General features: G+C 40.4%; 1 protein-coding gene across 11 annotated transcripts in view; it reads right to left on the reverse strand.

Annotated features, from left to right (window-relative positions):
* Window positions 1-25,919, reverse strand: part of LOC119655711 (Down syndrome cell adhesion molecule-like protein Dscam2) — a 411,078-nt gene that overhangs the window by 248,671 nt on the left and 136,488 nt on the right. For 7 of the 11 annotated variants that reach the window (XM_038061733.1, XM_038061734.1, XM_038061735.1 and 4 more), the window contains exons 4-5: window positions 14,116-14,292; window positions 5,733-5,882 (exon numbers count right to left, since the gene is read on the reverse strand). In XM_038061733.1, coding sequence (XP_037917661.1) covers window positions 5,733-5,882; window positions 14,116-14,292 — 327 coding nt within the window. Of the gene's footprint in view, window positions 1-5,732; window positions 5,883-14,115; window positions 14,293-15,715; window positions 15,887-25,919 lie in introns of all 11 variants that reach the window. The other 4 variants (XM_038061742.1, XM_038061738.1, XM_038061737.1 and 1 more) reach the window with 2 other exon arrangements.

Consider the following 25,919-nt stretch of genomic DNA (forward strand, 5'->3'; position numbering starts at 1 on the left):
CGTTAGTGGCTAAGCTATAAATTCATATTAACAACAGATATTCTTACAAAATCTTTTAATTAAATAAATTTTATTCAAAATACTAGAATACCTCATTCGATTTCTTCTTCAATACATCCGCAAAATTGACTGTTATATCGATTACCACAACTAGTCACCCATCAATAAGATATATTTTTACAATAAATTTAGATAATTTTGAAATCCGCACATTTTCAAGAATTAAAATACATATTAATACGAGTTTCAAAGGCTAGAATCAAAAAAGTACAGGGGCCTAAGCAACTCATCAGACGCAGCCTCACCTCAGCCCTGGGAGCAAAGTGACCGAAAGTGGCAACAGGTGAAAAACGCACCTTTATATAATCGGAACAATACGACAAAGGTGCGAAGCTAAGCTAAAGCTAAGCTTGTTTGGGTTATGCCTAGGTAGCAGGCAGATGCGAGGCAGCGTCTAATGAGTTGCCTCTGGCCAGGACGAAACCGCCAATCTTTCTTTTTATATACTTGGCTGATATGCCCCAAACAAGGGGTCCCTGGACGAAGTAAGTTGCTCTCCATTTGCTCCGATCCAACATTAAGTGGATGTGGACTTAGGATCCCTCATATCTCAAACAAAAGTCTTGTCTCTATCTATTATATTCAGAACAAATTTAGGGGTTTATTTTTAGCATTTCCTAAAAACAAAAACTACCTCTGAAATCGTTACAATTTTAGTGTCTATACCCTATAAAATCATGCTGACTCAGATAAAGTCATAGACATGGAATTTAATGACAAGTAGCTAATGCGAGCTCACTGTTAAAAAGCTTAAGCAGACGCAAGGGTCAGCACTCGAGAATACATGATATTATTGTAAACAAATAGCCACTGCCATGTTATTTACAAAACATACTGGTTCCAACCCCAGATAAAGGAGCAAGATTTGAGGGAACGTACTTCCTCTCTCTTGGCGACAAGCCGATCAAGAATACTCAATCAATGTCGTTAAAAACAAAAATGATTGCGTTGAGGTATCAAAATCCTCGGAGAAATGGTAGGGTGCTCACCTCAGTCGACACGGCGGGACAGGCCCCACTTCTATCGAGAAATGGGCAAGGGTTCTTGACGCATGGATGGTGCCAGGACGTAGGAAAATTAGTCCGAGTTGAACGAATACGTGACTACATGCTAAATATTGGGCAACCTTTCTGCAAGGACGGAGAAACTCGCAACAGACCTTCGGAAAAGGCGCATTGGCATTTACGCTCGACAAGAAATCAATTTCTCTCACACACTCAATACGGTGTTGAAATTGTCACCTCTGAGAGTTTTGGTGATGCCATTAAGACAGTCGAGCACCGGATACGCACCACAAACAGGTCGCCCTGATGCCGGGAAAGATGCCTTCTGGCAACTTTTCAATACAAAGATCTGTAACTTGTCTACTGATGACTATATCGTCATTGCTGGCGACCTTATTAGTGATGCGAGTGAAAAGGCAGACGACAACGGATGCTATGGGGCCGTAAAGTTTCAAGCGCAAAATGAGGATAGTGAGTGTCTAGTCGATTTTAAGGAAAATCATGACCCTGTGCTTGAGAATACATGGTTCATCAAACGATATCATCTTCTTACATTTTACAGTGGGAATAGCAAAACCCAAATCAACCATATTCTCATAAGACGCCGACATTTTACCACGTTCAATTATTGCAAAGGTGTTTAGTATGAGACCATTGCAGCTCGGCATCGGCCGTTGATTACTATCTTCCAAATCAAGCCACCGATAAAACAGTGGGAGGAACCCTCTGGGCGGCCGCGTATGAAATGGTGGTGGTTTCGTGAGAAAAAGAAACAAGTGAACTCACTTACGCGAAAAACCATTACGAATGTGGAACAATCGTGGAACCAAGTTCAAAACACAATTCACAAAGTCAACTATGCAACTGTCGGGGTCACCAAGCAAGGCAAGCGATTCACCAACCAAGATACTTGCCTTTGGAATGACGATCTTCTTCCTTTCTCAACGATAAAACCTCAACAACTGGCAAATTTGCAAGGATGCCAACCGGGAAGCAAAGAGAATGATCGCTGTCACCCGAACGATCCATTACAAAGATCTTTACGATAAATTGGACACCCAGGATGGTGAGAGAAATGTGCATCGACTTGTCAAAATCCGACACTCACGCACACAGGATATCGAACATTTATGTTGCGTCAATGACATGAAAGTGAGGTATAGATCGATTCGAGCAGATTTCACCGAAAGAATTTGTTCATTTTTCACTTCCACAATCTTTGCCGACATTTGGATCAGTTCCATCTGTCAGCGCAACTGAAGTTGAGGAAGCAATAAAACGAATGAAATCGGGGAATCCAGAGGACCTGATGACGTAGCATCTGAGCTCTGGAAAGCGAAGAGCTGGGGCTTACGCAATATCGTCTTAGATTGAATCTGAATAAAACGGAATTTTTGTCGACCGATCGCCAATGTGGCCAAAGGGTAGTATCGGTCCCAGGGCGAAACATGGATTGGTACCCATACATAAAACCGATCCACCTCCATGTGGTGACCGCTGGGAGCACTTTCTTAACGAAAAGCTGCAGACGGGGAACGAAAATGATTTTAGTGGGTATGAATTTCATCATCACCCCATCCAGTAAAAAGTAGGTTATATAAGATAATTTGTAGAGGCCCCTCGGAAATCACAATGAATGTCGTCGCTGGCTGTATAGATTAGCGCGTCGAGTCTTTATATATGGTATTCGCGCTCATAAACGGTATTGACAATGATGGAGAATGATGTTTTCAGCAATTTAGGAAAACTGGCCGTAGTATATAGCACCAACAAAGAGCAAAAAAAGTATGAGAAAGGCAATAATCACTTCCAAAATGAGAAAGTAACTTACGTCGACTTTCAGAAGAATGTAAGGGTACTTCAGGAATTAGCTTTTCATTCTTCGATACCAAATCATCTTATAAAAATGCAAGTTTTTCATTTTTATATGAAATTTGTCCTGTCTTGCTCCCTCTTCGAATGGTATTAGTGATTTTAGTGGGCAAATAATTGGAATCCTTCTCGTTAAAAAACTCAAGATAACATCTAGAAGGAGGAGGAGGAGGATCGTAGATATATGTATGATATATGCTGAACCGAATACCAGTTCAATTCTTGCGTTCAGCCTAGCTCATGTAATATGCCAGACAATCCGCATTGTGCGGGCATTGTTCCCCAGACACCCTGTACGGGTTGATGTAAACAGCGCGGAAAGCGTCGTGGATTGCCCCCTTTTCACAATGGGAGAACTCGAAGAAGCGGTTCTCACTATGAAAAACAGGAAGGCGCCAGGTCCTGACGGCATCCCGGCGGAAGTTTACAAACTGGTGTTCCGCCAACGGCCAGAATTGCTGCTCGAAGCGTTCAACGCGTGCTTGAAGGAGGGCATTTTTCCTTGTCGCTGGAAAGTGGCCACACTCGCGTTGATCAGTAAGGGTAAAGGAGACCCGGAGCTCCCGTCTGCATACCGACCGCTGTGTATGCTTGACACGGCCGGAAAAGTGCTCGAGAAGCTCATCAGGGGTAGACTCGCTGAAGCGATCCGTGCTGCCGGGGACTTATCCGCAAGGCAGTTCGGGTTTAGAACGGGGAAATCTACAGTGGATGCTGTTATGGAGGTCGTAGATGCGTTTAATCGAGCCGGGGCACACAGCCGCCGATCTCGACGGATAGTGCTCCTCATAACGCTTGATGTCAGAAATGCCTTCAATTCCGTAAGATGGACAGATATGCTAGGCACACTAGAGAACTCCTTTCACGTGGCAAGCTATCTTTTGCGGATATTGAGGGATTATCTGAAAGACCGCTCCCTGTTCTATGAGACGCTAGAGGGTCAGAGGAGGATGGAAATCACGTCGGGAGTAGCGCAGGGATCCATACTAGGGCCGGACCTCTGGAACGCTTCCTACGATAGTCTTCTGAGACTCGATATACCTGAAGAGTCGCGCCAGGTCGGTTATGCAGACGACGTTGCGGCACTTGTTGCCGGACGCACTGTTGAACAGGCGCAAAGCAGACTTGGCATATTGATGCGACGGGTAAGCGGATGGATGACTGCTCGCAGTTTCAACCTTGCGCTGGAAAAAACCGAAGTAGTCATCCTGACCAGAAGGAGAATCCCGACCTTGCGTCCCATATCGATCGGCGAGTTGACTATAGAGTCAAAACCAGTGATTAAATACCTTGGTTTAATGCTCGACTCGAAGATGAGCTTCTTCGAGCAAATTAAAGCAGCAGCGGACAGGGCTGCAGCAGGAGTCGCGGCCTTGAGTCGGCTAATGGCGAATGTCGGCGGTCCTATATCAACTAAGAGACGTCTCCTCATGGGAGCAACGCAGTCCGTCCTTCTCTATGGTGCGGAGGTATGGGCTGATGCCCTTGACAAGGAGGTGCATCGTAAACGCCTCGCTCAAGTGCAGAGGCGGGGAGCTTTGCGAGTGGCGTCTGCTTATCGCACGGTCTCCGAACCGGCTGTGATGGTGATTGCGGGAATGATCCCCGTTGCCCTCCTTGCCAAGGAGCGCAAAGCTATCTACCACCGTAAGAGCGAAAACTTAAGAGAAGTGGTTGCCCGTGAAGAACGTCAACGCACCCTTAACGAGTGGCAACTTTCTTGGCAAAATGAGCCAAGGGGCAGGTGGACTGCGCGGCTCATCGACAAATTAGATCCGTGGTTGAACAGAAAGCACGGTGAGATTGATTACTTCCTTACCCAACTTCTAAGTGGGCATGGAGGTTTTCAGTCTTACCTGCACAGGGTTGGGAAGGCGCGATCTCCTGATTGTGTGTTCTGCAATAGAGTGGCGGATGACGCTGAACACACCTTTTTCTCTTGCGAGAGGTGGGATGGCCTCCGCCAGCAGCTTTATGCAGACACAGGGGAGCTCTCTCCAGATAACATTGTGCGAGAGATGCTGAAGAGCGCTGGCAGCTGGAATCGTATTGCGCATTATGTTCGGGCTCTTCTTACTACGAAGAAGATTGAACTCGACCGGCAGAGGGATCGGACGGTAAGGGGTTCCTTGAACTAACAACTCCCTTCCTCCCCTCCCCTCCCGTTGGTGAAGGGAATTCCCTGACTTGAAGGCCAAAGCCGGGAGAGCGGGAGGGCTAGCCCGAAGTAATGTGTCAAACGGTTCCAGGCTAGTTCTCTGATGACAGGGAGGTGTTTAGTTGGTAGTCCGCCAGCGTGCTGTTGCGGGAGTCCAACACTCTGTGCGTAAACGCATTCACCTACCCTACTCCCAAAAAAAAAAAAAAAAAAATATGCCAGACAATCTGGATGGCGTGTTTAACTGCCTGAAATTTTAGGGTGAAGGATCGAGAATACTATTTATTCGATGCATTCTATTTTGTAATAAACTTAGTGCTTTGTTGGAAACCTATCTAAATTACAAGCCAAGCTTCCGGCTTGCGGGAAAACCTTCTATTAGAACTATCCAAAATAAGTTACTGCGGCAAGTACAGACAAAGCAAATACTTATTTTGAGATACTTCAAGTAATATTTGATATTTGGGTATAGACTGAAAATAGGCAGATCTTTTGCATTTTTAGTAAAAGAGGGTTATGCCTCATTGATCACTAGCATTAATAGTTATTTATATGAAATCGAATGAGGTTTTCTATGATAATAATATAAATAATTAACTCTAGATTTGTAATAAATAAAATGTCCCAAAACGACTTACCAGTAATGACCAATCGTCCTTTTGTAGCACTTAATCTTGTTTCACCAGTCAAACGATGCTTTGTTCGGCATTGATAGCTTTTGTAACCATCTTCAGGACCAACTTCACGAATGTGCAACTCACCAGATGGGAGGACTAGATATTTGCCATCTGTTTTCAGCAGCAGAAGGAAATGAGAGAATATGTTAGAAATATATTCATAAGTCAATTTAATGTTTTAATGCATGCAGATATAAAGAGAGCATTTTTTACTATAAAAAGGCGAGCTATTATCAGCCAAAATGAGGTTATTAAAACGTGATCATTTTACATCAAATAAATTAAATGCAAATAAATATGAATTAATAAAAAACGCTTCCTTTATAAGTACTAATTACTATTATAATTATAATAAATACGCATAGTGAGTAATATGTGCACAACAAATAAACTTTATTATATATACCGCTTGACTGGAAATTAAAGAAGAAAAAAGTATTTTTGGTTTCTTTTCCAAGAAGAAGAGGAAAAATTGGTTCCCGAAATATGGTATATGCAGAAATATCTTCTTCAACTTGCAAATTGGCCCAAAACTCATTCCATACTATTATTTTAATTCACATATACGTAATATACGTAATAATTTATAAAAATAAATAAGTAATTTTATCCCTAATTAAAGTATAGTTTTGCCTTCATTATGCGTATTTATCGACTTAGCTTATTCAGTATTTAATGTTTGGGTAAAAATAGCAATACTTTGTAGTCACATTTGGAAAATATTGTGACATCCCACTAAAGGAATGGAATCCATTTGAAGTTAAATAAAGGAGTCTATTTAAAACTAATAAATTTCAATCACATTTGAGTTTGTGCATACGTGCCCGAATTATTGAACGAAATGGTATAGGTATAATTTTAACAAGTATCACTTTTTACCCAAACATAAAAACCATTTCCTATTAGTGAGTGATAAAAAAGATTTCTAATAAAAATTCGATTGTTTTTGGGTTCATTCAATTTAGGTCGACAAAATAAAATACTAATAAATCTTTTATTAATTACTTTTATAATTTCTATGAATGTCTCTTCATCAAGTTCGGATGAAGATATGATTATTCGAATGCATACGAATTATTTTTTAACACCAGACATTTAACTTGGAGAATATAATAAATATATAATATATCCGATGGATATTTTCAGATTCACATTTGTTTATTACTTTATTATTTAAAGGTAATTGTAATTTTTTTTTGTATTTCCTCACCAATAGGAACAGTTTTGAGAGCATTTACTTTGTAAATGGTGATTTTCGGTCTCTTTCAAATACGAAATTCACCAGACACAAGCAAACTTTCATACAGTAGAATCCCGATAAGTCGTAGCGTCAAGGGCGAAGACGATTTGATACGAAATATCGGAAATACCGATACCAAAAGTGCAAAATAAAGAAACTTAACTATAGGGTTCGAATTATTGGGATCCCACTGTATTCACTTACGACATACAATGTGTCAACTTTCAGAAATCTTGCCTTTGCTGTTGGAGTGAAATTAAATTCAGTTCAATTAGCAACATCGAAATCATTTCATTTTAACTTTTTTCATTGCGGAAATTTGCATAAAAATCGTGTTTCTGAAAGTTGAGAAACCTTAACCTAAATGAAGAGGGATATGAGGAATAAGGCAAGCCGTGAGGCTTATGGAAAATTGGAACGAAGGATTTTTTAGGATCGGGAAATTTTAAAAAGAAAAAACTAAAAGTTTGAATTGGTTTTTAAAAATTAAAAAAATAAATGAATAAAAACCAAGAAAAAAAAATTAAAAAAAAATATATAAAAAAAGAGGAAAATAAAAATAAAAACAAAAATTAAATAAAACGCTTGTGCAGGCCTGTTCTATGAAGACATTCATTCCTTTAATTACAATCAGGAGATTATCTCTTTGAAAACGTAACAAATCGAAGTTACTAATTGTATGCTGTGGAAATTCAAACTTATTGAGATGTTAACTGGTCGTCTAACTTATGATGGATTTGACTTGAATTTTTGAATTTGAAGATAATAATTGGAGAAAATTCCGGAGTGAGCTAAATTTTGGCACCCAATTTTCACAAAGGAAAAAAGCTGGACCAAAATCGTAAAACTTGGTTTATTTAAACATAGAAAAAAAATAAATCAGTTTCAGCCATATTTTACTGGGAACATTGACATTTTTGAATCAAGATTCTATACCCACAAGAAAAGGTAACAATGGCGTAGAGTTGGTGGAAGCTGTGCCCAAGATAGTGATTTATGGCAACCATTTATAGTCATTTAATTTCGGAGTTATGCATCACTAATATTTTAATACGATATATTCTTATTAAAAACATCACGAGAAGCATACTTTACGAATATTTATCAGATTTGATGGACCTTGTCAAGTGTCAAGCCTAGACCAATTCCAAATGTAAAATGACACTACTGCGGATACGAATTTAGCGAAAACCGAAATGGTTCAGGGTTAGTGTAACTGTAACTGTAGCGTCCAACGTTTATTATTTAGAGGCAAAGATATAAGATTCTGTAAATTTTTTGCCCCAATTTAGATAAATGCATGAAGTTTCCGAAAAAAATTAAGCTCGGTTTCATCTAAGACAGACGGATGGGTTGTCTATGGCCTGGATGAAACCTAACTTAAACTTTCTGAAAACGATTATGGATGTGCCGGAACCAAGGAGACCGAACACCATACATGAAGAAGGTACTCTCGTCTCAATTGATGCTATCCAATGCCAAATTAACACGGAGGCAAGGGCCCTCAAACAACAGAAAAGAAGCTCAATTTGGAGAGCCCAGCAACGAATTAAGCTAACACCTGGCTACTACTTATAATCAAGTTACTCATAAGGCAAAAGTGAAGTAACGACTGATCAATTGCTTTTACCCTGAGTTAAATTAAAATCAATCGTTTCTCTAAGATTTGAGCAACTCCTCCCCACTCCCTTAAACAATAGGTTGGTTACAGAAATTGACATCGCTTCTACCAGATACCTTATCTTGATAGAAATTTAGGAAAACTCATTTTGCAGTAATGGAATCGATCGAATTGATAAACTTGTTTTTCAGCGATATGTGTAGAAAGCCCACAATCTCCATTTTCGAAACTGTATTGGCACTTGAATGCCTGCATTCAGTTTTCCTAGTCAATTCTCCAAATGTTTCTGAAATTTCTATGATATGATTGTATTCTTTGAAAAAATGACGTATTTATTCTATTTCTTTTTTTTTCTTGCTTTGTCATTCTGGTAAGATGGATATTCTTTTTGTGGAAATCCGAGGAAAACAGGATTTTGTCCCTATTCTCAAGATATTGGATTGACTTGTGCAAGAGCATCCTATAGACGTCATCTGATTGCTTCTTGGTAATACACTTCAGTTTGGTAAGCACGTATGCGTCCTATTTTCTCTTTTATTCTGTTTTCTTGCTAACCCAAAGCTGGTTCTGGTTAGCCATGTAAATTTCACTGGCATCGTAAGATAGCGTATGATTTCGAACATTTTGGTTTTGCTGCTTTCCCAGTAGTGCTTGATTCACTGTATAGAACTGGTCTATTGTAAAGCACTTGGTTTTCAGATAATCCCGATATTTCCGAATGAAAATTGCATGAAAAGGTTTGATTCTGCTCATAACGCTATCTGTTAGACTTTTACTAATGTATATAAGCTAACATAGTTTTCGCATCGAAAATTGTCCTTAGTTTCTGCAACCGTTTTGTTCTACTGGTGTCATTAGCGTCGATTTGCTCTACATAAATAATGTTCTTTCTAATGAAAGATGACAGAGCTAGGTGAATATTCATCTCTCATTAGGTTAACTACGTCCTTCATAGGAGCGTTGCTTTAGTAACCGTCTTCGCTGCGACATTCTTTGTCAAGTTAATTATTTATCGATGCAATATGAAATTATAATTGGCCAAAAACCTTCTCAAATTGGTTTGGAGAGGTAAAGCCGTTCAAAAAAGGAGAGGTAAAGCAGTTCAAAAAAGGTCGGGGAAAAACGTTTCAGTAGTTAGCTGCTTATAGCGGTGTGATGATTCAGGTAGCCGGCGATCAATCTCTTTATCGATTCGCCAATCTCGTGTTTCCTTTTCACTTGTTGGTGGAGTATCTGGTATCCACACAGTCAAACGGTGCTTCAATTTCGCTATCATCACAATGAACCCTGTGCAAGTGATAAGTTCACAGCAGCGAGACAAACACAGGACGAACACAGACACCAATGACGAGGCTGGGGCTCTACCTTCTCAACCATCGCGCCATCCGCCAATTTAAATCCATATTTCTGTTCGTCTTTGTTGGGCCAACGAAGAATAAATTTGTATGATAAATTGTTCGTTAAAATGCAACTTTGTATGTTTCGAGATTCAAAAAGTCACGTCCGTATTCTAAGATAAGATCTGCGGCACCTTTTGATTTTTGGCTTAATTTAGTTAAATTTAATTAGGTCTCTGGCATTGCAAGTTTACGGTGGCGTGATATAGTAAACAGTGAACTGAAAACAACTCGATTTCAGTCGAATCAGATTTACCGCCGGAAAGGTGGCGAACACACGCTTATTAACGGGACAAAGGCTGAAGGAAAAGAAGAAGTAAATTCCACAGCGTTAAAAATTGTTAGTTGCGATATAGCTATCAATTAGAATTTCAAATTACAATGGGAGTGGTCCAGTACAGTACACCCATTATTTGTAAAGCATTAAATATGATAATATCGCAACTGCGGTATATTAAGGTAAATTAGGCAGAAACAACAATAAGAGAAAAAAGTCAGACTTAAAGTAAACCCATTTCTGGTCGATTGAAGAAACAGGAGTCAGTTAACAATTATTCATGTAGATCGTTTAAAAAACCAGCCAAACTGTTCAAAGGCAATGATGGGTTTCTAGTACAAGCTATATTTTCCAAAAGGCAGACGAGCGCGAATTGACATTTCCAAGCATACATTCTTTAGATAAGCCTTTGGTCTATCCTTCTTCCAACCATCTTGATCCATCTATTGCGTCCTCCAATTTCGAAATGTCAGTAGTGACGCCTTGTTTTCGTCAATAGAATCTGCTCAGCGCTTTCGGGTTTTTCCTACCGGTCTTCGTCCTTTTGCTCTCCTTTCGAATACCCGAATAGGTTGTTCATACTTTGAACGTAGCCAGCCCATTACAGCTTCCGAAGTTTCATTAATTTGGAGACTTTAGGGTCATCACATATTTGGTGCAACTCATGGTTGTATCTGATTTGCTTTTGGTCGTCCTCTCGAAGGTATTGAACAGCTTTTCAAAAATGTATGTTAGGGCTCATATCTCACATCCTTAGCATAGCACATATTTTACTATTGTTTTGTATGCTTGGAGCTTTACTTTCCTCTGAATGCGCTTGGTTTTTAAAATCGGCAGGACGGAGGCTCTGTTGGCAAGCTGAATTCGGCGTTTTATTTCGACATCTTCATTTCCATATTTTGTCAAATGGACACCTAAGTATATAGAGTTGTCGTTATATTTCATTTGGTGGGCGTCATTTTTCTTATTTGCTTCTGTGTTCACAAGCAACTTGCATTTAATCTGCTCCATAGCCAGTTTGAACAGTAGAGGTACTAGCTCATTTCCTTGCGTTAGTCCGACGTCTGTGAAACGCATCTGCCAGGCTATCATTGACTGTGACATGCACTGTTGTGTGGGAGATTGTCATTCTGGTGAGACTTACCAGTTTTGAAGGAACTCTCAAGTCAAGCATTACAGTATATTTCGGTCAATACTGTCTCATATCTTCTTGAGGTCAACGAGTATTTGATGGACGTCGATGTTGAATTCTTAGGATTTGACTAGCACTTGTGCGGCTGTAAGTAGCTGGTCAATTGTCAATCTTCTATTCCGAAAACCGTCATGGTATTCGCCAATCGTTTTATCAGCGTACAGTCTCATTCTTTCCTCTAGTATTTTTGTGAAGATTTTATAGGACGTATACAGTAGTCAGATGTCTCTATATTTTTCACACGTCAACTTGGTGCCTATCTTGTAAGAAGGGCATATCACACTGTTTGACTATTCTTGAGGAATTTGTTCTTGGTTCTGGATGCAGAGAACCAACAGATACTTTCTGTTAGTGCAAGTGTATTTAGAAGAAAAAACATTAACTGAATTCTTGGAATCAGTTGGAGCGTCAATGGGCGCTTATATTGAATAAGCGAGGGGGTCGTATAAGACGGCCGATGCTGGCGAGAACTCCTTAATGACATTAACAAGAACCCGAGATGGAAACTCTTCGAAAAACTCATGGAGAAAATTGTGCAAGGCCTATTATTATCTCTTTTTTATTGAAAAAGTCCCAAAAGCAATCCACTCCCCTCTCCTCTAGTTATGTACACTCTTGGCCATGGAGAAAAAATGCGATTTCCAGCAAAGTGCTTCAGATTGTTATTAAACGTAAGTTAGATTTGGTATTCAGCACTTTGAATGCAGATTTGGCCAAAGCTGTATTTCATTCCCACTGGAAGATAGCGCGTTGTAAGCATGCCACTCTCCTAATATCTTGGTCACAGCCGAATCGAAACTCATTAGACGAAGACTAGTTGGTATATATGGTTTCATTACCAGATACTAAAATAATATTGTGTTATTAGTCGCCGCTCGCTCAGTCAAACAAACTCAACACAGACTGGGAACAACGGTGCTCAGCTTTGACGAAAACTGAAGTGACCATTCTAATCAAGGCGAACACTCATTCCCACGCAGATTGGTGAGATCGCAGCCCAGTCTGACGAGAATGTGGTTCTCTCGGAGATGGGTTACATCAACCTGTATAGAGCACCACATGCAACACTGCAGATGGAATGTTTGTGGTTAACTAGCGTATGGCAAATGTTGGTCTCCCATATCCTGTGAGCGATGCATGCTAATGAATATAAATCAGTCCGTGCTGTTTTACAACTTCAAAGAGTAGGTTAGTGCTTTTAATGAAATGTACCGAGAGCGACAAGCGCAGGTAACATTAGCATACCGTACTGTTTTGGAGGTAGTATTGTTGGCAGCAAGTGTTATTTCGATCATGATATTAGTGGTGGTCTTTATACCGTATTCAATTATGGAGAGGAGGCTCTTCCAGCAGACGGCCACGAGACTTGAAGAGCAAATCCAAAGTAGGTGAGTGGCACAACAAGCTCTGTATCATATTTTCCTTGAGTGCATCATATCCTTCCCCATAAGGCTTCGGGAATCTACATTTTGTAATGGAAAACAGGCTGAGTTGTCTACTGGCTTAAAATAACCTCGAGTGAGTCGGTTTGCACTTGCGAGAAACCACCGATATCGGCCAACATGGTAAGATAAATTATCCTTCCATTCTAGCCTTTAGTAGCTAAGTAAAATAACACCGATATTGAATATTCAGACAAAAATCCTCAAGCTAACTTAGATCGCCGTTACATCACCCACCGTAGAAGTTATGAATCGTTAAGAGATAAATTCCTGAAAGTTGCCCTGCAGTTACCTAATTCTCAGCAAGATAAGTTATCAATAGGTAACCCCTTTGTAACAATCTCAAGAAAATTCCAGGACTGTTCAACGGAATACCTTTCGATTTTCGTAACCTGAACATAAAGATAACACCCTCCACCGAATTTGTTCAAACGAATATCGTAGTGAAACATTAGAGCTGGTGACAAACCATTATAAAATGGAAGAAGTTGAAGCATTAATCGATTGAGGGATTTTCTTGCCGTCATCAAATCGGCATGACTGGATTCGAATACTCTAGAAATTGTAAAAGTATTTCACTTTTGTCCAAAAGAACTAGCGCAAATATACATCTATCATATTTTTGAAAAAAAAAGGGTCCTACTACGAGCTCCCCAGTGATTAATGATTAAATGTCAGCCAAGTGGTATCCGGTAATAAAGAATTTAATAATTTGCCAATATTTCTACTAAGCACACTTTTTCACAACCAAGTTCTAAGGCCTCCAGCAGCTTTATGTCTTTTTCATTAAGCAAGGCTCACAATCAATTGTTTTGTTTCTTTATCTGAGTTTCTGTATTCTCCTAGGAAGACCATTCTTTTCATTGATCTTATAACCACAAGATTTTTAGTTTGGTGAGTTTCAATTTATTCTTTGATCTTATAAATTCGTCACTAATAAATAGTTAAAATTAATTTTTTATTAAAAAAATATTAAATTGATCATCGTTTATGTATGTACACGATTAGATCAGGAAAAGAGTATTGAAGAACATTTCCTAAGATGTTATTCAGATCAATCACAGGATAGGGAGATATTAACGGACGTGGTTGATTCGGAATCATTGAAGAATTCCAAGAACTATTCTCCATCTATTCCAAAACTAATACAAATCCACAAATATCATATATGTTACCGGTTTCAAAATCGCTGTTCGAGCTAGGCGGGTAGATTTCTCGAGTTTCGTCTTCAACCCAAGATGCAACGAAGACGAAATCAGCCACAAAGCTGGGTATATGACACTTTAAAATGGCTGTGTTTCCACGCAAGACCGCTTCGTCCATTACATTTATTGAGTAACTTTGTGGTACAACTGAAAATACAAGGATACGAAATAAGGTAGTTTTCTCCCTGAAGGGTGGGACTGGATTCGAATTGTCAAAAACCGAATACCTAGAAAAAAAATTTTATGCGAAAACTCCTGAGAGCAACAATTTTTAACACCTGTACCGATTAGCCTAAAAAAGTATCTATGTGTTCTGTGCTGACAAAAAAGTGCAGGTAGGATAAAAAAGTTGTACTGAAAAAAGGATAGGAATCAAGGAAGGGATGATCTAAAAACCTAATCACAGAGGAAAAAGAAATACCAGTTGCGTTTTTTATATAGCTTCCACCATTCGTATCAACCCATTCAATTATTTCAACATGATCTGCGACAAACGAGGGTATTTGACACTTAAAAACAGCTGAGTTTCCTTTAATCACAAATTCATCATAAACCTGAGACTCGTAATATTGATTAACAACTGAAAGGTAAGAAAGAAATGAATCAAACCAATTAGAAATCAAGCAAATTCATGTTAGTCAGAATAGGGACAAGGCGCATCAACACAGGAAATTGTAATAGGATTGCAATACTTGTTATATCTAAATGAGTTTTCCTCCAAACCATGAGTATTATTTACCCAATTCACCACCATTCAAAGTAATCTCTGTGCCATCATCAGCAACCCATGATTCAACTATTATGAAATCAGCCACAAAAGAAGGGACCAAACATTTCAACGTAGCTGCATTACCTCGCAGGACGAATTCATCGATAACTCGAGTTTGATAGAACTGATGGACAACTGAAGATTGAAGGGAGATAGAAAATTAATGAAATAATTTTCCGGGATGGTTTTCTTGAAATTTTAAGCATAATCCTTTGAAACTACAACTCAGCCCCATATGTATTAAAAATAAAGCCCTAATGTTTTGTCTTGGTCATCCTTTTATTACGCTCCGTAATGAAATTCATCAAAAAGAATACAAACTTCACAATTCAGTCAGCATATAACTCTCATCAAATTTAAAACCCATTAAATTTATGTAGAAAATAATAGATACATAAACAAAAGGGAAGGAACTGTTTTGGACTTTAAGATGGAAAATCCTGGAAATAATGTAGATATACCGTAATTCTGTTCACTATTCGGATAGAACATATTCTCATCCGAATCCATCCATAAATCAACTTGCACAAAGTCCGCAACATATGAAGGAATTTCACATTTCATTACAACTGAATTTCCGCGAATAACGTACTCGTTGTCCGCCTCCGATTCATAAGGCTGAATTACAACTATGAAAACGGGACGAAAAAAGCGTTTGTGTCAAAATTATTACTTAAATTCAAAAACCCAAAGTTCAAATCAATATGAAAGAAAGGATAATGGATTGGGTGTTTAGGATTTCATAAGATCTCTGAGACATCCACTAAATATCTAGTATTTCAAGAAAACTTAGTTATCTACCAAATGATTTATCAGTCTCATCTCTTCGCAATTCTTTTCCATCTTCATCAACCCAGGCCTCCACTTGCACAAAGTCGGCAACGAAAGATGGGATTTTACACTTCATTACGGCAGAGTTTCCTTTGATTACGTACTCATTTTCGGCTTCAGTAATATAGAACTGCGAAACAACTATAGAAAGCAAAATAATAATGAGCCAAAATACGGGTAAAGATTTTGTGAAAAGAAAAAATAAAATAAAGGATGTAAGGAGCCGTTGGGACGTACTTAACAGCTAAAATTTTGTTTAAATCAAAAGTTCAACCGTATTCCTCAGAAGTCGTGAGAACCACGCCTTCCTCATCTATCCAGGATTCAACTTTTACGAAATCGGCGACAAAGGATGGGATAGAACACTTCAAGACGGCTGAGTTTCCTCGAATGACATACTCCGTAAGAATTTCAGCTTTGTAAAATTGATTAACAACTGAAAATGGTTAATGTTTAAAGATTAAACGTTAATGACGAAACTGTTGACCAAATCTGGAGGTACAAACAAAAAACAAAGTGGAATGTCCAAATAAAGTCCTACATTAAGGAACAGTTTTACAGGGAAGAGAGTAGCTCCATTCTTTTCTAAGGAAATTTCGGTTCAACGGTTACCGAATTTTGAATCAATTCTGGTATGTTAAAATACTCATGTCCTGATCCGTTGTTATTCCACACTCAGGAGGAATTATGTCAAAGAAAGAAGGGAATTTCGGCTAATTTCTCCTAGCCAAGGGATCTCCACACTTCACGTAAAGGCTACAAACAGAAAACAGCGAAGGTCCTCCAGCACCCAGGATGAAAGCAAATGACATTTACACCAGTTACTACCAGCGAATGCGAGACTTGTTTCATACATCCGGTAGGTAGGAAACGCTCAATTAGTTAAGCAATCTCCGAACGAAATTGCTATAGAACTGAGCGGGTCAAAAGAAGATTTTGGAAAAGATTCATCTATTGGGAGGTATTTACAGAAAGAGCTCCTCCGTGTCTCCAAGAAACCCTTATTCACACAATATGCTAACCAAAATGAGAAGATGAAAACTCAGTATGACATTACACGCAGGATAGTGCTCAAGGTATGGGACAGCGAATCAATGCCTGACGATTGGCAACGAGGCATTATCTGTCTCATACATAAAAAGGGAGATATCACACAGTGCAGCAATTATAGAGTTATCACGTTGCTGAGTACCTTCTATAAGATATTCTCCACTATCTTGCTAGGCCGGATAGCCCCATACGCCCAGGACATCATTGGCCCATACTAAAGAGGCTTCACTCCAGGCAAATCAGCAACGGATCAGATTTTCCCTGTGCGGCAAGCGATGGAAAAACTGTTGGAATATGGACAACAGTTGCACCATCTGTTCATAGACTTTAAAGCCGCCTATGACAGCATAGCCAGGGTAAAACTGTACACGGCCATGAGAGAATTCGGTATCCCGACGAAATTAATAAGACTGACTAGGCTGACCCTGACCAATGTGCGCGGCCAAATAAAAGCAGCAGGATCACTCTCAAGACCATTCGACATCAACAACGGTCTACAACAAGGGGATGCCCTATCATGCGTCCTCTTTAACCTGGCCCTCGAGAAAGTGATTCGTGATACTGAGGTAAATGCAAGAGGCGCGATCCTCTTCAAGTCCACTCAACCACTCGCCTATGTTGACGATATCGACATCATGGGAAGAACCACCTAAGAACCACCCGGCACGAGATCTTGGGCTACACATCAATGAAGGCAAGACAAAATATATGGTGGCAACGTCAGCACCGAAGACGAATCAACCAACAACATCAAACCGCACTGGTCAAACAGGAAGGATAAGGATAGGAGAATACAACTTTGAGACCGTTGACAATTTCTCCTATCTAGGGTCGAAAATCACAACCGATAACAGCCACGATTATGAAAACCGCGCACGGTTGTTGTCAGCCAACAGAGCGTATTTCAGCTTACAAAGACTGTTCCGCTCGAAACGTCTCACCATAGGGTCAAAGCTCTTACTGTACAAGACAATGATCTTGCCAGTCCTCATGTATTCCTCGGAGACTTGGGTTCTTAGTAAGAAAAATTGCGAACTATTGGCCGCGTTCGAGAGAAGAATCCTCCGAAGAATTTTTGCCCGCTACATGAGGATGAACGATTCCGTAGCCTACATAACGACGAAATCTATGAGCGATACCATGACCGTCCGGTTGTGGATTTTATCCGGCTCAATAGGTTACGGTGGGCGGGTCACTTAATCCGTATGGATGAGGATGATCCAGCCCGGAAAGTCTATAAGGACAATACCTATGGTAGAAAAAGAAGACGAGGCAGACCCTGCCTAAGATGGAGCGATAGCGTAGGTCAGGACGCCAGACAGCTTTTAGGGATATCGAATTGGTGGACCTCGACGCAAAACCGGAATGTCTGGAGTTCCTTATTAAGGCAGGCCTAGACCGGATACCGGTTGTTGCGCCGTTGATGCTGATGATGATGATAGTGTAACTCTGTTTTGGCTATTTCTTAGCATGCTTAATCGGTATGCCACGGGACACGAGTTAGTAGGTAAACTTTCCCCCAAGAAAAGCCGCGAATTCACAAAACGGGTTGTAAATACAAGGTACCATATACTGTCCGGTAGCCCGGCTATGCTCCACAAGGACCTCGCTGTTGAGGTTCCACTTGTAGGGGTTATAGGTGACATCCATGAGGACAAATATGCACTGTTGCGTTTTCTTACTCGATTGCCATGTACTTGAAGCGGTACTCGTAGAAGTTTGAAAAGGTAAGATTCATACCACAGTAGGCACTTTTTCTTGGGGGCATTCATCAGAAAACAATCCGATGGATGATTCTTGTCGAGGGTTCCCATTTTATTGGACGTAAAACCAACAGTGATGTAAAATAGCACGTTGTACTTCTCGTAATTCAGCACGGCGTATCACGATCACATATTCGCTTAAGAGGTATGAGTAGATGATATGCTTATGTGTAGCCCTGGTAATAATAATCGTTGGCGGGACAATCCAAGTGGATCTCGGCCTACCGCATGCTGCAGGACTACTGTGCTTGCCCATGATTGTTAGCCTGATTTGAATCGGGTACTCATTCACAATCGGTATCCGACATCCAGTCACGATACAAGTCCCTCTGTTACCAATGAGATTTGAAACACAACCTTCCGCTGGGACAGCCTAATGTTTTCAAACCACTAAGTCATCTGGGTACACGGACGAATAGCAACCTTGGTAGGTAGAAGCAAAACCAGTTCACCTGTGAGCGAAAATGACAACCGAAAACGACCACAGAAAATTTGCAAATCCTGGAGGAAAATTGAAAGTAATTAATAGGACTTTAGAAAAGTGGGTTTTGCAAGACGGAGGACGGTTCGTAGAATTATAATGATGCACGCGGCTCGCTTAATTGAAAAGATAGAAAATTGGCCTGTTTATTTCTCACCTTGGCTCCCTTGAGGAAAAACATATTGATGCAGATTCTCCATAAAATCATCACATCAAATTAGGGCAAATAGAGAAGTCCCTAAAGTAGGAGACGAATATTTGTAAGAACCAATTCAAGCAGGTTTATAGACATATGGAGAGCAAGCCTCCCCGGAGGTCATAAGAATACCCTGACAATGTATTCAAAAGAACTAAAATAAGATGGATTCACATATTCACTTCTTGCCATTCCCAGCACCACTCTTGCAAAATATAAAGAAATGCAGTATTCGATGTGAGAAATGGGCTGGTAGTGACATTAAAGAATATTCGTAATGCATATACTTCACGATTAAAAGGTATGTGGTCTATAGTAGATCTCATAATCGTATCACTCCGCAGGAGAGCTATTTTACAGATCATACGCAAGGCGACCGTGAAGCACGTTTATATAGATAAAAAATAGGCAAGTGTACTTGTAATACCGCAAGTTGCAAAGTGACTTAGAGAAGCACTCCATAGTAGAGAACGAGAATGCCTGCAAAATAATTCAGATATACTGGCCATATGAGGAGGTCAATATAAACATATCCTTGTATGACTCACAGAGACATAACGACAAGATTATAAAGGCGAAGATTACTACCGATGGTCCATCTTTCTTAAAGAAGTGATCAATGCCAACTGAAGGTAAACGGCGGATGCAGGTTTCAGGTTTGGATGACATTTCCTCTAACATTTTCAAATTGTGAGCAAATATTGCGCCCAGCTAATTCTCCAGATTTGCAGTCCAACGGACCATCGCACTATTCCTATCTGCATTAATGCGTATCGAATTGACCTTGTCATCCAATCGGTCTACCCAAGTAGAGTTATTTCTGCTGGTGGTAGTACCAAAATTGATGCTGTTTTGTCTAAAATCTCGAAATTTAGCTATTTCAACACCAACTTCTAGCTGAAGTTGTTGGTCGCTAATATTCTCTCTCGGGAGAGCAATACGTGGAAAGTGACTACCACTACAACTCGAAAGATGCGAGCTTTCGCTAAAACGTGTCTCCATAATCTGGATTGTCATAATCTCGAAGAAAGAAGTTCCCTAATTACCAGAGTAGACTCTCATGGAAATACCATCAGGAGCCGAAAGCCGCAGTAGATAAGTCATACATTAATTCCATAAAAGTGACAACTCCATTGCTGGCTGCGCCGTGAAAAAGAACATTCCGGCCCAGAATCCCAAATTTTCTAGAGCGAGTCTCACCCCAAAAAAACACATCGTCACTTTACCTCTCCATATTTTTCGAAGCAAAGGATATTATTTTTTCTTTACTTCGAAAAACAAACACCGACATCATCCAAACCGGCCTATTAGCGTGGTAAATGGGCTTGCTGTACACAGGAAAGTACATGGACGTATTTCAGTCGAAAGAGAGAGAGAGAAAGATTATGCAGCAAGAAAAGAGTCATACAGTGAGAACAGATGGGACTATTTCACGAAGAGAAAAGCATGTAAAGTGGCTAGTCCAACAATTATCAAGCCAACTTGCAGAGTTGCGAATGAAGTTACATTTCGGCAAACACAAATCCCATTCCATCGATGCCGGACAAAGGCGCAACACAGCTATGCCACTGAAATAACGCCATGACCATCAGTTGCTTTAAAAGATAGACGATTACCCCCGGACAAGCTGAATATCGCGAAAAAGGAATTCGATACCATGTTCCAGGTAGGATAAACACAAGGAGTCCGTCTGTGGCATCCTTATTTGGTGCCTAAAAAGAATAAGGTACAGACTGCGCGGGGATTATAACGCATTGGACAGCTGAACTTGCGTTGAAAAGTACCCAGTACCTCCAAGCGCTCTACCGTAAAAATGCCTTTCAACAAGAGACCTGGTAAAAGCCGTTAATAAAATCCCGGTAGCTAAAGAAGACATACATTGGCTTACATCGATGACATATTAGTTTCCTCAACTTTGCTTGAAAAATACACCAACCACTTAAAAACCGTGAACCCGAGCAAGTGCATATTTTGCTGCAAGAGGCCAGCTTCTTAGGATACCTGATCTCACGTCCCTTACCAGCCAAGGTCAAAGCACATGTCCGCAACAACGCCAACTTGAAGCAGGTCAGAGTATTTTTGGCTATGTTAAATTTTTACAAGGTTCATGACGAGATCAGCAGCAGTAGAGGCACCACTTAACAATATTCTTCACAGCAAAATCAAAGGAAATTCACTAATCAAATAGACCTGCAAATCTACCACCGCTTTTCAGGCTTCTGAAAAGGCATTGAAACAAGTAACGATGCTTGTTTATCCGAAATTTGGCGTATCTTTGGCTATTTTCTCCAATGCATCTGACTATGCTATTTAGATTATATCAGGCCGTTTACAACCAATATCCAGACCGCATTATCGCGTGTTGATGAGTTGGAATCAGTTATTCATTACGCAAAGTTTGCAATGTTCCAGTCCAGTGATGATGAACTGAAAAGAGCTTCCGCTAAAGAAATTTCAGGTTGCGGAAGCTAACTGCGGGGTCTGGCGTCATGTGGCACCATCCGATCTTCAGTTAGTAAGTTTAGTTTAATGAGGCCAACCATAGCTTCCAGCGCTTAGGCTCTTTGTGCTATTCCCTAAAATAGCCTATCCAATGGTCTCCCGCCTCCGGCGTTCGAAATTGAGAACATCGTCCATGGTAGAGAGTGCACAGATTCCTCGTTCAAGAGAACCTCACTGAGGTATCTTCGTCTGAGGAAGCTGGCAAGCTGCGTATGAAATGCGGCGTCGACTCCCCATCCCTTCACATTGGCTATATATTTCCATATGATAGTTTAAAAAGCAGTGTCCTATGGAACGGACAATATGCATGTCGAACGCACTCAGTTGTGAAAGCTCTGGATGGAATCGGCTATGACTTCGTGAAACAATGTTTTAAAAGTGAATCAAAAGGAAGCCTCCACGGCTACAAATAAATTTCAAACAGTTAAAACATAAATTAAATAGATTTTTGTTTGATAATAGAGGTAGTCCTAAGTCATCCACTAGATGCTCCCACGCGGAGATGAGGCAGGGCATCTGCCCTGGATGAAACCGCAAGTAACATAATTAATGAAATGCTAGAATAATTTAAGAAATAAAACAGTGATTTTTTTATTAGTTGGATTATGAATTGACGGAACTTAAAACGCCACAGTCCTGTTAAAGACTCCACGAGGATTTTCATACCGCACTTTTTAAGGCGCAATAAAAATAAACTTCTATAAGGCCCGGGTTGAAAGAATTCAAATTTCTCCGTTTGGCTCTGTGAATCCTTGCAATTTCAATTGATCGGATACCAAATACTGACCCTGGCCCCACCATCACGGATCTAGAGCCTTGGCGAGAGAGTCTGTCAGACTCCTCACTTCCAGCGACGTTCGAGTACCCTGGACCTACATCAAGAATGTTTCGCTCGATCAGCGACCCTTTAGTAGCAACTGGTGGCAACTGTACACCAACTAGTTTGATATGTTGTTACTATTTTGTGCTGGCCGTGCGACCCCGCCATTTTTATCGCAGACATTCTTCTGCTGTCAATAAAATAGCAGATATCTCCGCCTAGAATATGGTCGTCATTTTTCCGAGTTCATGCTAGTCCTATAACCTGGCTTTCCGAGAACACCCGTGAGTCCAATTCATCTTCCATGATTGATCCGTCCGTGGTGATTATTAAGACTGTAAACTTAAAAGACTTATGGCAATTTATAGCCCATTCTTTTCTTTTGGTGATTACGACAAACGCAAATCAAGGAACTATATCAGGGGCCATCAGACCCATCTGAGGTTTACCAACGATTTCCAGATGGACGCGTGACCGGGCGATACGTTGCCTTTACATGCGTCGATGCAATCAACCCTATATTCGTCGGTAGCTGCTTTCCGTTTCACTCCCAGAAGAGTGTAGGCTGCGGGTTGCTTTGGTCGGCGTAATACCCATTGCCTCAGTAAGACTTCCGCAACGAACCTTTCAGTTCACTCTCGGCTAGCAGACGATGCATGTATACACCAAAATTGGCTTTATTATAGACATGCATACACAATGAATCCATTGTGGTGAAAGTTCCCGGATTTTGCCTATCGCAATTCGACAGCACCAGAACAATCTACAACATTTTTGGTATTGTTTCTCGATATAATACTTCCATGTTAGCTTGGAGTCGGGACACACTTCTAAATATTTGACTGTCTATACCAACCAAATTTCCATCTCTGATAGGGTGGGCGGTGTATAGCTGCCTTCCTAGCGAACATAACTATTCAGTCTCCACTGTGGATTATTTGCAGAATAAAAATAATCGTTGGCCCAACAATCCATATTGGATCAGGGCCTTGAAGTGTGTTAGTACACTATAGGATTACAGTACCCTATAGAAGGCAATGTGGTCAGCATTGCGCTTGCCCGAGATTATTACCCTGATTTGACGCAGGTACTCATTCACAGCTGAGTCGACTGGTATCCGACGTCAAATCACGATACACTGTCAGCAGTGAGATTTGAACCGTGACCTTCCGTACGACAGCCTTGCGCTCTAACGACACAGCTATCTGGACACGCATTATTTGCAGAATCGTGGCCCTAATTATTAGGGTTAGATCGTCTGAAAATGCCTGCGCGAAAACTTTTGTGTCTTCCACGAACCATAACAAAATGTCCAAAACCAGAATCCATAACAGAGGAAGGAGGACTCCTCCCTGCTCGACCAACATGTGGATCTTCCTCTATTGCGGCATGTCAAAAATTCAACTAATTAACAACGAATTAACTCCAAGCTATCTGGCCGTATTACAAAACACCACGAATGAGGTATAATTGAAGACACTTTCGATATCCATTTATATGCCCTTCTCAATTTCTGCCTTGGGCTCATGGGGTGCTGTTTCCATGAACAGCCTTTTTGGTAAGTATGTTGTCTACAGTGAAATGACCACCTAAGAATACCGAACAAATCTACAATACTAGTCTTTCCAGTCCTTTTAGTAGAAAGGAAGTTAAGCTATTCACGTCCGTGTAGATGGGTTTACCGCCTTCATATCAACCCAGGTATTTGAAATTTATAAATCCAGGCATATCCACTCCCTCCATTACTAGAGCAGAGATGAGGCAATCAGGACTCGCAGAGTGGTATCTGTTGAACGAATTAAATGCCCATTTTTCTTATTCAAGTGATTTTTTTGCCTGCCAAAGTTCAGTCTCTTGGTTGAAGGCTGTATTCGATTGTTGGCCTGGAGCTGATTTTTTGGATGCCGCCTGGGAAGTGCATTTCAAGCAAATGCTTTGCCATTTTTTCATCGCTTTTTAAGCACCTTCCGATCTGCAAACGTAGGTTACCCTACTTCCGCTTCAGATTCAAGGTCGCCTCAAATGAGTTGATCTCTGCGTAAAGACCGTCCCCATGATCATCTTATGTCCAACAGCTGAATTAAACTTCAGAGCTCAATTACGGAGTGACTATTCAACGGTATATCACTGATCTATTCCGAAAAACTGTTTTTAACAGCTTATACCACGTACCTCACCCTAGAACAAACGCCAAAAGTGACTCGCCTTGTAACTGTGTGAGTCGTGGTTTTTGATTCGAGTACGCGCATCTGGATCTTATGCTTATGTCTTCTTGCGACCATGAGAGACCGTTTCTCATGTTCGCCTGAGGTATCACTCTTCCCCAATCAAGAAACCACCACAGTTGCCAGAGCAGTCCTTGAGGTATGGATCTGCCGATTCGGCATATCACTTTTCATCACCCCAAATATGGAAAAACAGTTTGAATCGAGGTTATTTCAAGCTACTGGGATTGTCAAGCGTTTTAATCATCATCTCAGAGTAGCAATATACAATCATAATAGAAGCTGGATGGAAGCATTGACTGTCAATTTTCAGAATGTTCTACTACATATTTGGATATCTTGAAGGGAAGGCTCCGTGTAAACGCTGCGGAGACGGTGTTTAAATTCGCCAACGAGTATCCCCAAATGTTACGCACAGTCATTGGAGTCTTCATATTCAAGGGCATAGCGACAACCTGCTATGGCTTCATCCGTAACGACGGTCTGAAGAAGCCACTCCAACATTCGTACCAGGACGAACATCGACTGATCAGCGTAACGAGTTGAATTTGCCGGACGTTCATCACCAGTGAATCAGGCTGCTAACATCGAAGATGACCCAATCTTAGACCGACAACAGGAGCTTTGTGGAAATATCGCTCCCGGGAGAAACAACCCGAAAATCGGACAACTCTAGTTCAACAATCTGCAGTGACAAACCTGAGACAACCCGGCAGGTGGGCTAGATTTCCTGATCGTTATCAGGCAGGCCTCCAGTAATTTCGTAAATCATCAACAGTTCAACAAAAACAACATCACAAATCCATACCTCCCAGCTTCCAGTTGTTTGCATCTATTATACTTCAATTAAGTTTTGTATACTAGGTCTTTAAAAATAGTAGAAAACTGAGTTTTCAAATACGCACAAAGTTCTCCACATAAAAAAATATAAAACCTTTTTTATATCTGATGCGCCAAATCTCGAGTTGCTTGACTTATTTCATCTGAAGGAAAATGGATTTAAGAGACAATAGCTAAGGTGTCGGCGAAAAAGATTAAACTCCAATATGTCTAAATTTTCGATGCTTGATTTTATTGGACAATATAAAGTGAGGGCACCTTAGCAATATCCTGCTGAGGACTATAACTTCAATTTCC

This window comes from Hermetia illucens, chromosome 4 (assembly GCF_905115235.1).
Source record: "Hermetia illucens chromosome 4, iHerIll2.2.curated.20191125, whole genome shotgun sequence".
Lineage (NCBI taxonomy): Eukaryota > Metazoa > Arthropoda > Insecta > Diptera > Stratiomyidae > Hermetia > Hermetia illucens.